The sequence below is a fragment of the Scyliorhinus canicula genome, chromosome 19, assembly GCF_902713615.1.
Source record: "Scyliorhinus canicula chromosome 19, sScyCan1.1, whole genome shotgun sequence".
Lineage (NCBI taxonomy): Eukaryota > Metazoa > Chordata > Chondrichthyes > Carcharhiniformes > Scyliorhinidae > Scyliorhinus > Scyliorhinus canicula.
The window spans coordinates 29,313,249-29,326,191 of record NC_052164.1 but is presented as its reverse complement, the minus strand read 5'-3'; the positions used below and the strand labels follow the sequence as shown (position 1 = coordinate 29,326,191).

The following is a 12,943-nucleotide window of genomic DNA, read 5'->3' as shown; positions in this document are numbered from 1 at the left end:
GGCACGGGATAATATGCAAACTCCACACACAGTGTCTAGGATTGAACCCGGGTCCTCAGTGCCGTGAGGCAACAGTGCTAACCATTACACTGCCCTGCTGCTTTTCTCTTGTGATGTGGTGAAGTTTCTAGCCTGTGAAAGCTTTGTGCCTACACTCGATTCCTGTATATCTCGGTCATTTTCATGGAAGCAGTCAATAACGTTTCCTGGTAGAGATGCTAAGGACCTCCTCACAGGTGCTCATCGTGGTAGACTTTAGGGTTGACTAAGCAGTATAGACACACTGGTCTTTATTGCAGGGGAATTGCAGTCTAGGCATGAAAGCAATTGGATAGAACCTGCGTAAGATCATACCTGGAATATTGTGTATAGTTTTAATCTCCTTACCTAAGGAAGAGTATACTTACCGTAGTGGAGTGCAATGGAGGTTCTTCAGGCTAAACCCTGGGATGGTGGGATTGTCTTGCGTGGAGAGAATAAGGCGAGGGAGCCTGTATTGTCTTCGAATTTTGAAGAATGAGAGGCAACCTGATTAAAACTTGCAAAATTCTTTACAGGGCCTGACAAGGTAGCTGTAGATAGAATGTTCTCCTGGCTGGTGAGTCTACAACCAGGTGACACAGTCTCATAATAAGAGGCAGGTCATTTAAGACTGAGATGAGGAAGAATTCCTTCACACGGAGCAAGGAATCTTTGGAAATCTCTGCCTCAGATGACTCTGAAAGCTCAATCATTGAACATAGAACAGTACAGCACAGAACAGGCCCTTCGGCCCTCAATGTTGTGCCGAGCCATGATCACCCTACTCAACCCACGTATCCACCCTATACCCGTAACCCCCCCCTTAACCTTACTTTTATTTGGACACTACGGGCAATTTAGCATGGCCAATCCACCTAACCCGCACATCTTTGGACTGTGGGAGGAAACCGGAGCACCCGGAGGAAACCCACGCACACAGGGGGAGGACGTGCAGACTCCACACAGACAGTGACCCAGCCGGGAATCGAACCTGGGACCCTGGAGCTGTGAAGCATTTATGCTAACCACCATGCTACCCTGCTGCCCTGAATATGTTAAAATCAGAGATCGATATAAGGGAAAATGGTTTCAAGTAGATGATCAGCCACGATCTGTTTGGATGGTGGAGCAGGCTTGACTGGCCAAATGGCCTACTTCTCCTGTTTCTTATGTTCCGCTGTAGCTCCTGGAGGCTGAGTGGTGGCAGTGAGACTGATGAGAAGGGCTGCCTTGGTTGGATATTTGCACACTTCAAAGAAAAATATTGCTTCTGTTGCCTCCATTGTTTGGGGGACAGGCTGATGGGGATGGTAGGTTGTTTGGGGGTCAGGCTGATGGAGATGGTAGGTTGAATAAGGCAGTGATCCAGCAGTTGTCAATATCTGCCATAACATGTTGATGTGGCTATCTGTAGTCCTTGCTTGAACAGTTTATTTGCGAAGGTGCCAGAATTTGGATCTTAGGTGTTGCCTTGAGCTTGTACTTGTGTCACTAGCAGAACAGAGGCTTGATTATGACAAGGTAATTTTGTCAAGCCGATATTTCCTTTGGAGTTATCCCTGCTCGCTCCTTGCCCATCATATCCTAGAGATGTGTATCCTTCCTGATACTGGCATTGAAATATCCAAGGAGGATCAGTTTGCCGACTTCTGGGGCTCAAGCTAGGGATTTCTGGAGGTTGGTGTTGAATCCTTCCTTGGCTTTGTTTGTTGCCTTAAGTCTAGGAGTGTATGCACTGATGACAGTGGCATGCTGATTCCTGGTTGGGTTGAACTGGGCAGTAATGAGGTGCTTGTATATCCGAAATGAGAACCTCTGCGGCACTAGATCTTTGGTGAAGCTCAACCTGTGGAGGCCTTGTTCTTTTCCTGGAAGTTACTTCCATAAAAAGGTGTACCCGCTGCCTTGCTCCTTCATTTGACCATCCCTTGCACATTATGTCTCATTTAAGGAGATGGTTCCGGGGAAACTGAAAGGTCTGAAGGTGGATAAATCACCTGGACCGGATGGACTACACCCTAGGTTTCTAAAAAAAAATAGCTGAGGAGATTGTGGAGGCATTAGAGGTGATTTTTCAGGAATCACTGGAGGCAGGAAGGACCCAGAGGACTGGAAAGTGGCTAATGTAACTCCGCTGTTTAAGAAGGGAGAGAGGCAGAAGATGGGCAATTATAGGCCGGTTAGCCTGAGTTCAGTCATTGGTAAGATTTTAGAGTCCAGTATTAAAGATGAGATCGCGACGTACTTGGAAGTGATAAAATAAGACTGAGTCAGAACGGCTTCATCAAGGGGAGGTAATGTCTGACAAATCTACTGGAGTTCTTTGAAGAAGTAACAAGGAAGTTAGACAAAGGAGACTCAGTGGACGTGATTTTTTTTTGATTTACAGAAGGTCTTTGACAAGGTGCCTTATTGGAGACTTAAATAAGTTAAGAGCCCATGGTGTTAATAGTAAGATCCTGGCATGGATAGAGGATTGGCTGACTGGCAGAAGGCAGAGAGTGGGGATAAAGGGGTCTTTTTCAGGATGGCAGCCGTTGACTAGTGGTGTGCCTCAGGGGTCGGTGCTGGAACCACAATTTTTCACAATATGCATTAATGATCTGGAAGAAGGAACTGAAGGCACTGTTGCTAAGTTTGCAGATGATACAAAGATCTGTAGAGGGACAGGTAGTATTGAGGAAACAGGCGGGCTGCAGAAGGACTTGGACGGGCTAGGAGAGTGGGCAAAGAAGTGGCAGATGGGATACAATGTGGAAAAGTGTGTGGTTATGCACTTTGGAAGGAGAAATGAAGGCATAGACTATTTTCTAAATGGGGAGATGCTTAGGAAATCAGAAGCACAAAGGAACTTGAGAGCCCTTGCTCACGACTCTCTTAAGGTTAATGTGCAGGTTCAGTCGGCAGGTAGGAAGGCAAATGCAATGTTAGCATTCATATTGAGAGGGCTAGAATACAAGACCAGGGATGTACTTCTGAGGATATATAAGGCTCCATTGGGAGTATTGTGAGTAGTTTTGGGCCCCGTATCTAAGGAAGGATGTACTGGCCTTTGAAAGGGTCCAGAGGAGGTGCACAAGAATGGTCCCTGGAATGAAGAACTTATCGTATGAGGAACGGAAGAGGACTCTGGGTCTGTACTTGTTGAAGTTTAGAAGGATGAGGGGGGACCTTATTGAAACTTAAAGAATACTGCGAGGCCTGGATAAAGTGGATGTGGAGAGGATGTTTCCACTTGCCGGAAAAACTAGAAGCAGAGGACACCATCTCAGACTAAAGGGACGATTCTTTAAAACGGGTGAGGAGGAATTTCTTCAGCCAGAGGGTGGTGGATCTGTGGAACTCTTTGCCGCAGAAGGCTGTGGAGGCCAAATACCTGAGTATATTTAAGATAGATAGATAAATTTTTGATTAATAAGGGGTTATGGGGTAAGGCAGGAGAATGGGGATGAGAAAAATATTAGCCATGATTGAATGGCGGAGCACACTCGATGGGTCGAGTGGCCTAATTTTGCTCCCATGTCTTATTGTCTTAATGATGGCAGTGTCAATATCAAAGCACCCGACTTCTCAAGCGATGATGGCAGTGTAGCGTTCCATCTGCCACTCTTGTAGTTGCCCATGAGAGTCCTGGTACCAAGCCCAAACTTCAATTTGATGAGTGAAAGACACGTGCATGATTTTTATTTTAACATGGGGTGGTCATTGCACAGCAACCAGTATGCGCTCTCGACAGTCCTGGACCTTGATTTCAAGACGATTGGAGACTGCTTTTCTGTGAAAAATTAGCACAGTCTGCGCATGATCATACACATATCACTCTTTCCCCGCCCCCATTCCCAATGCAAAGAGGGCCCACTGCAGCCTAGTTCACCCTACACTGACTCACATCACGCATGTGGCCCTTGGTTACTAGTCCCCAACCCTCGTAGCTACCTGGCCCATGTTGTATCTTCCCTGTTGTGCCAACTAAAGCTGGAAAATCAGTTGAATCAGTATCCAGACACAGGCTCAGCACAAGATTGAAGTCTTTCAATCAAAGCAAGAATAGGAGAAGGACAGCAGTCCAATCAAAGACAATTTAAATATTGCAAAAGAGCAGCAAGACCGTGAAAAAAGTTAGGCATCTCAATATAACCAGAGCAGAAGCATCAATTACAGAGTGTAGCTAGAAAAGTGGAAATCAATCAAGGTACCCATGATGATGCAATCAGCTTGGAAAGATTGCCAGTGTCTTAATCTGAGAATTTACTGCTTGCAGGTATATTGATTTGATGTTCTATGCAATGTATACATGAATGTTGCAATTTTATGTTATTGATGGTGAAATGGTGGGTAGGTTATTTCACTATGGGGAAAGTTACGTGCCTTGTCTGTCAAAATTTCACTGTTAAATTTGAAAGTAAGATTCAGAGCTCCAACATACAGAATTTCAAGCTCTTGTTCTACAACTCATGTTAAAACACAAAATCAATGCAATTTTCAAATCCAAAGTCTAGAAATTTCATATTTATTTATTGTGTAAACTCAGTTGTTCTTCAATTTCCGTACTAGGCAAAATGTGTATGGAAGCATCCCCCAGGAGATGAAATCTATAGAAAAGGAAATATATCAGTATTTGAGGTGGATGGGAAGAAGAATAAGGTACTTTTTGTTTTAAATAAAAGCTAATCATGTGGACGAATAATGTGCATTTCTTGTGTTATGAATTGATTAAAAGCTTTGTGGAAATTCCACGCTAAATGTTACTAATCCAAACAATTTGTCGGCATAGTATAACAAATATTTTACTATTCCTGTTCTTCAAAGGCTTAATTATTTCAGAGCATCCAAGTAATGGTTTTTAAAAGTTTCAAAGCAGAAATATATTTCCTCAAAGTTTGGGATGCTACAATTTTCATCTATGTTTATGCTTTGCTTGAGATTCCAGAGCATATTGTTATTTGTGATAGTAATAGGAGAATAAATGGAAGTTGACCTTTATTTGTTCCTATGGTGTGAGACTTCCAAGGAAGATTTCGAAGTGCCATAGCAGTGAAAGTGAAACTCAGTTGTTTTTGAAGCCATCAAAATGTTGGTTACATTCCAGCAATTGCACATGTTCTTTGTATAAAATGCTACAGTTTTAAATTTGAGCATTAGCATGTATCAGGTCGCTCAGAGGTAACATTTTCTCCTTTGGGTTAGAAGACTATGGTATCAAATCTTGAGTAATGCAATATCCAGGAAATGCTGCCTTGAGAAAGGTTACATCCTTCTGTTAAAATGTTGAGCTAAGCCCTGGCTGCCTATTCCAGTGTCTAAAGTGGACACTGAAGGAATCTCACAGCTCTAGTGTTGGTATATATTCCTCCTTCAAGTACACAAAAAATATAAATTAACTCGTCATTGCTCTCATTGCTGCTTTTGAAATTTGACTGTACCTAGAATGGGCACCATGCTTGAAGCCATTGTGTTTCAAACAAATTCATTTCATGATAATAAAAATTACAATTTAGTTCCTTTTTCTTTTTACTTTGATCCCTTCCTTTTCTTCCATGTCTTCCTTTCTGCCCCTTCCTCCTTCCTGCAGTAAACTAATCCTAAGAGTGGATATGCTTATATTTGTTGCAAACTGATGTGAGCAATGAGATAACTGGAAATGATGGCTCATCTATTAATTTAGCTGAAACTTGTTTCTTCAATAATTATGTTCACACATCACAATTATTGTGGTTCTCAAATTCCAATGAAGAAAATCCATATTGCACCGGCTTCGTCAACTCCAGTTGGATGCCAATAATGCATCCTTTGAAAACCATGGGAATTCACCAACAGACAGTGATTTTCAGTGCATCCTTAGAAGAGAATCTGCACGTGCGATCATTCCAGGGACATACATGATGAACTCTCTTTTTGATTTGACTTGCATTTGACTGTCCTAAAAATCAGTTGAAATAAAGGCAGAAATCCCAGTTTCCAACCTTCATTTGATACATAGCTAAATAGAATTCAACTCTCTTTCATAGAATTTATAGAATTCATAGAATTTACAGTGCAGAAGGAGGCCATTCGGCCCATCGAGTCTGCACCGGCTCTTGGAAAGAGCACCCTACCCAAGTTCAACACCTCCACCCTATCCCAATAATCCAGTAACCCCACCCAACACTAAGGGCAATTTACCATGGCTAATCCACCTAACCTGCACATCTTTGGACTGTGGGAGGAAACCGGAGCACCCGGAGGAAACCCACGCACACACTGGGAGGATGTGCAGACTCCGCACAGACAGTGACCCAAGCCGGAATCGAACCTGGGACCCTGGAGCTGTGAAGCCATTGTGCTACCCACAATGCTACCATGCTGCCCTACCTTTCACCCACCTTTCTCAGGTTTGAGAACTTTTGTCCTATTTCTTCATTGTGCTGGACCAGAAATCAAGTAATAACTTGAGCATCAGAGTTGTGGCAAAGAGTTTCTTGCCAGTGAATGCTTCAATTCAAGACTTTGCCAGAAAAAAAATCATTTTGATCTTAAACTATTTGAGGAAGGCAGAATTGCAATATTGCAGAAGTTGAACTTAAGACTTGTTTCTCCTGCAAGAAAGAATGTCAAGTCTTCCTTGACTTGGATTTGGTAAAAAAGGATACTGATCTTTTTGTTCCTGTTAGACCCCTGAAGGAGGTAACCATCCAATGAGGAAGACAGGAGATTTCCTTTCCCACTAATAGTCAAGTAGGCAAAGACTATGCCCCAAATAGAAGATTCCAGGTTTGGTCTATTTTGAGTGCACTGATTTTAGAAGTGATGGCACAAGAGGTGATGTACTTGTCTCTGTTCCTCTGAGGGGAGAACCAGCTTTATTTATGATGCTCTCTGTTGCGTCTGTATGTGTACCCTTTTTTATTTGTATGTGTACCCTCAATTGCTGAACAGACAGTCTTGGCTCCGTTGAAGAAAGGCTGCAAGGATATGCTAAAGCCATGCTAGTGCCCATGGAATGTTGTCTCAGCATGGTTTATGGAAAAGTAGAAGAAAGCAGATGGCAAAAATATGTAATCCTGTCTCTGAAGAAAACATTTAAAAAAAAAAAAAAATGCTTTGCTTCTTTTAAATGGAACCACCGACTGATTTATTTTTCTCTTTTTGTTCTAGATTTACTGCCAGAATCTGTGCCTTTTGGCTAAGTTATTTTTGGACCACAAGACATTATATTATGACGTAGAGCCGTTCTTGTTTTATGTGATGACAGAAGCTGATAACACAGGGTGTCATCTTGTTGGATATTTCTCCAAGGTAAAGGCTGTACAAGTTGCTTTTTTGATAAATTTAGTGTACCCAATTAATTTTTTCCAATTAAGGGGCAATTTAGCGTGGCCAATCCGCTTCGCCTGCACATCTTTGGGTTGTGGGGGTGGAACGGACCCACGCAGACACGGGGAGAATGTGCAAACTCCACACACAGTTCCCCATGGCCGGGATTGAACCCGGGTCCTCAGCGCCGTAGGCAGCAGTGCTACCCCCTGCACCACCATGCTGCCCTATTTATTACCATTATTGAGCTCATCGTTATGAGCGCAAAATTCCCAGCATTTTGTGGTGCAAGGTTTTTTTTCAAGCTGATGGTTGTGGGATGATGTTGAACCACTGAGCACATCATGAGATGCCTGGTTCCAATAAATATTGGTCAATGTATTTTTATGATCTGCCTCTCTTCAGTCTTTCAATTGAGACATTAATTTTCACATTAAGCTTCAATAATAATTGCCAGCTTTTTATTTTCTTTCTCATTATGGACATTACGATTATTAGTTACATTCGTAAGTGGTTGACATTTGCACTGAAAACATCCTGAATTATCTTATTTTGTATTGGACACGGAGGCGGCAGCAAATATCCAGCTTATGCTCATACATAGATATGTACTGGATAGTGATTTATGTGGAAAAACCTAACCGCTAAGATTGTTCTACCTAATCAACAAACTCACTTTGTTTATCCACTGTGACTTAGTCCAACTTTTGTAATAAATCATGAAAAAATGCTTTGTGCAATTTGGAAAATAAGGCATCTTAATACAAGAGGTTTATTTACCAAGGGAGACATTTTACGATATTCAATTACTGTTTAGGTTTTGTAGCTTCACTAGAATTTATAAACACTTGAAGCAACTGCCAAACCCTCAAAAGAAGATTGACTTGAGAATTTAATTTAGTTAATGAGCCTTCCTAACCTCATTCAGAGATGAGCTGCTGTTGAATATGTTTGTGTTTATCAACAGGAGAATCAGTTGACTGTATACAGGGATCTCCGATCCATACTTAGGATTCATGCAGAGTATATTTAACCCAGGAGACCTTATGTAAATTGAGTATGTATTATACATGAATGAATTCTACATAGTTATTCGAGCCATCTGGGAAATAATTGGCGGCCTGTTATCAATTATGCCTCAAGCCTCTAGACTTGTATTCTGAGCAATTCCAGAAGTATCAGTTTTATCCTGTCATCGGTACAACAAAAATCTTGATTTATTGCACCATTGAAATCTTAAAAGAAACTTCACATCCACTAAAGAATGGCCTAAAACCATTAGGCTCATAAGACGTGTGTTTATTTTGATCATCCTGAAGATTTTATCTAATCTGTCTGTAAATTATTTCAAATAAATCTGGGTTCATGAGGATTAGTCAGTAACTGACAAGAGAACAGATATGAATAATTTTCAAAGTCATTCTCGGGGTGTAGGTGCAGCATTATTTCCCACTCTGGGTTGCTCTTTTTTATTTTTGTCTGGCAGTTTGATACAACTGTGTGTCTTGCTCAGGGCAGTTGAGTTATCCATGTTGTGGGATTGGAATCATATGTAGGCTAGACTGGGTAAGATCAGAAGTGTCCATTCTTAAAGATAATTAATAAACATTTTGGATCCTTGCAATAGTCAAATAGCTTCAAGATCACTGATAGCAATCTTTTATTCCCAGATTATTGCCAGATCTTTTAAGAACAAAGAAGGCCTATCTTCTTAAATTGTCATGGTAGGATTTTAATTGGATTGTTAGTGCAGAAACATAACTGTGAAAGCAATACCTACTTGTATCGTGAAAACCCGATTGGCCACTATGATCCATTCGACAGTATACCAAATGCAAATCTTGGTTGCTCAGGCTCCACTTGACTCCTGGTTAGATAAATATAAATATACTAAAGAGTTGAGATGAATATTTCTTCTTAGTTCTTGCTGTAATGCTGACTTTGGAATTTAGAAACTCTTGAGAAAGGAAGCAAAATGTTGCTGTGTCGCTAAGTGACGCTGATGCTCAAATGAAGGACACTGGCAGGATTTGCTTGCAAGATTGAAACTGGTTTTGATAAACAAGAAGGCTGATGTCAGGCTTTTGCATTCGTTGGTGCTCCACCTGGCAGGCGCACAGTTTGAACAGCACTATACAAGAGGCTACTTTTCTTTGATGTGAAATATGGGTAACATGAAATGTACTACTTAGTTGCATCAACTATACTTCATAGAAGGATAGCCCAGCTACTTGAATGCAACCCCATCATTGTTATTGAGCTATCAGATAGGAATTCAGTTTTAGCCTGTTACTAATTATGTATTTAATCCAGTTTCCACCTCATTTTGCGTTGTCTTATAATTATGTTCTTTTAGAAGTAGCTGCATTGTCAATTCTTAAAGTGTCCACTGTATAATTAGGTTTCGAGCATGGTGTAAAGTGCTGAATTGATTCAAGCCTCTTTTGAATTTTTGGGTGAGAGTATTTTTACCTTATTATAGGTTCCTTTGTAACACGCTATATCTGTGTTATTCTTTAGCTCCTCGGGGATTCCCACAGATCCCCATCCTTAACACAACATAAATGTTGCCACAGTCCCAGAGGGCCATAGGCTGCTCTCCCTTTTGGGAGCTGACTGGTGGTGATTTAACTTGAGGGTCACCAAGCCTCGGGCAAATGGCAAGATTGAGAATAGCCTCAGCCATTACGGGAATTGAACCCGTGGTATTGGTGTCACTCCACATCACAAACTAACTGCAGCCAACTGAGTGAACCGACCCCCATCCTTAACAAAGCTATAGATTAATTGGAAAGAATTTGCTCAATGGGCCATTCAACTTGGCCAAGCTGCTCAGTAAGTTGATAATGTACCAGTTAGTTGGATCTAGAGTTTATAATCTTATGAAATCCTGTATTGAAATTTGAGTCTTTGCACAACTTTAGGAATCTAACTTTTGATATTTGTGGGTTGTGTCTTGTCATCCTTTCTCTGAATATTTGTCAGGAGGATTTATGTGGCCAAACGTAAGCAGTTCTCAGTTTAAGCCATGCTAATTAGAACCTATGCAATCTTTTGTGCTATTACCATCCTGCCAGAAATTGCCACTGCCAAACAGTTGACCGTTGAATCAGGAAGACTGCAACAGCCTCCAAATCTGTACTGAAAAGTGACAGATATCATTAATGTTACCTAAGAAATGATCATCTCCAAGTTACACATAGCCTGTTTCCCTAACCTTCAGTGGAACTGATATACTTGCATTCTCCATCATCAGCATTTTTTGGGTAACTTGGGTTAGCCATATTAATATCCTGCACAGGCTTAGCACTTTGCCTTGGGTGGCTCACCTCAGAACAACTTCTGATTGAAGTCAGGAGTGATGATTATTGATCATTTGTCAGGATGGCAGCAGCTGCAATGACACTCGAAGCTAATTTAGGATGAAGCAATCTGCTGGTTTGGTATTCTTCCAGTGAATTCAATATCCACTTCCCCCACCACTGGGATGCACTGTGGTTATATTATTTACGTTGTAGCAACTCACCTTGAACACTCAACTATCCTAGGATCTCTACCATGGAGAGCAAGATCGATCAGTTCATGGAAATGCCATTAGTTTCAAGATATAACACCTGTCCTAGGGTGGACATATATGCCTGTTCCTTCAAAATGAGTCAAAGTCACGGACTGCGGTGGTTTGAGTGGAGAATCCGCCATCATCACATGGCAACGAGGTATGGGCAATACAAGAACTTTACTGGTATTGCCAACATCTATTCCCGAGACAATAATACAAGATGCTTGCAACCCACTGAATTCACTGCATTGTGACAGGGTTTTCTTGCTAGAGGATGTTGCTAACTCCATGATTATCCTAGCATTCCAAGGTAAACCCCAAAGTCCTTGAATTTGTTTTCCCCTCCCATATCCAGGCACATCTTTCTCACAACATGCATGTTTGAAATTCTCAATCAAGTCCACTTCTGCCACAGCACAAACCAAAATAGCAAATTGCATCCTTTGTGACTGTTTCTCCTTACCCTTCTCAGTCTTTCTGCAGCCCTCAACATTGTAAACCATTCTCCTCCACTGCCACTCCCCTTATTCAGCTGAGTGGGACAGCCATTGTCTGGCTCCACTCTTAGCTTTCCAGTTGCAACCAGCTATCTCCTGCAATGGATTATCTTCCCACTATTACCTCTGGAATCCCCAAGGATCTTTCTTTGCCTACCTTTTAGTTTTCATCAACTTCAGCGTCATTAGAAGACTCGATGTCCGGTTCCACATTATGCAATGGACGTAGATGACACTTTGTATTAGCTTGCCTATCTTGACCTCTCCATTGTCTCCATTTTGTTGGACTGCTTGTCCGACGCCCAGTTCTGGAAAAGCTGTAATTATCTTTGGATTTCACAAAATCTATTCTCTTCCCAACAATTTTGTCATTCCATTGGCCACTATCTCTAGCTACATAACTACTGTGTCCTAGTTGACCCTGAAAGGAGCTTCTGAGTCCCTCAGTCAATTTCTAACTTCCATCAGAAAGACTGCCTCTTTCCACCTCCAACACATTATTCATCTCCTAACCAGCCTAATTTCCTTCTACAGAAACACTCATCCATGGTTTTGTTGCCTCCCATCTTGTGCCCTTCAAAATAATGAGTTTATCCGAAACTCTCCTCCTCTTATCCAAACATATGCCTATCCCTACCTGCTCATTACCCCTGGACTTGCTGATGTACATTTGTTTCGGGTCCACCTTGGTTTCAAAATTCTAATTTTCATATGCAAATCCTTATTTCTTTAAACTCTCCTAACCTTACAACCTTACAAGAACGCACCCTCCAACTTTTTTAGCCTGTGCATCCCCCATTCTCTTGCCTCCCCCATGAAAGGGCATAGCTTAAAGCCCATAGGCCCTGAAATTTGGAGTTCTCTCTGTACACTGAGCCCCACCTCTCTCTTTTATTTGGTGTCAATATTTGTCTGGTTAAATTTCTGTGAAACACTTGAGCGTTTTTGTATTTTAAAGACACTATAAATGCAAAATTATTGTAAAGCCTGCTCACAGCAATCAGTCCCTACTTTTTTTTTTGTTCGTTCAGGCGATGTGGGTGTCGCTAGCTCAGCCAGCCCCTAATTGCCCTTTAAATGAGTAGTTTGCTAGGCCATTTCAGACGGCATTTAAGGGTCAACTACATTGCTGTTGGCCTGGGGTCACATGTAGGCCAGACCCCGTAAGGACGACAGATTTCCTTCACGAAAGGACATTGGTGAACCAGATGGATTTTTACGACAATCAACAATGGTTTCATGGACACCATTAGACTTTTAATTCCAGATTTATTTTATGGAATTCAGATTTCATCATCTGCAATGCTTGGATTCAAACCTCGGTCCCCAGAGCATTACCGTGGGTCTCTGGATTACTACTCCAGTCACAAAACTGGGTAACACTCTGGCAAGGCCGTTGCCTCCCCTTGTTGAGGACCTTCTCTGGGCCACACTTTTATAACATTAAATGGCAGTTGAGGCCTTCAGTACAGATGCCAAAATCTCGTTCTCTTAATTATTATGATCCTGGCTGATGGGGCTTCACTTGTTTTTGTGCTGGATGTGATGACAAGAAACAACAGTAGCTAGTTGA

At 41.7% G+C, this 12,943-nt stretch overlaps 1 protein-coding gene across 4 annotated transcripts in view; it reads left to right on the top strand.

Annotated features, from left to right (window-relative positions):
* Positions 1-12,943, top strand: part of kat7b (K(lysine) acetyltransferase 7b) — an 83,466-nt gene that overhangs the window by 57,472 nt on the left and 13,051 nt on the right. For all 4 annotated transcript variants that reach the window (XM_038779840.1, XM_038779841.1, XM_038779838.1 and 1 more), the window contains 2 exons: positions 4,576-4,665; positions 7,156-7,296. In XM_038779840.1, the coding sequence (XP_038635768.1) occupies positions 4,576-4,665; positions 7,156-7,296 (231 nt within the window). The remainder of the gene's footprint in view (positions 1-4,575; positions 4,666-7,155; positions 7,297-12,943) is intronic.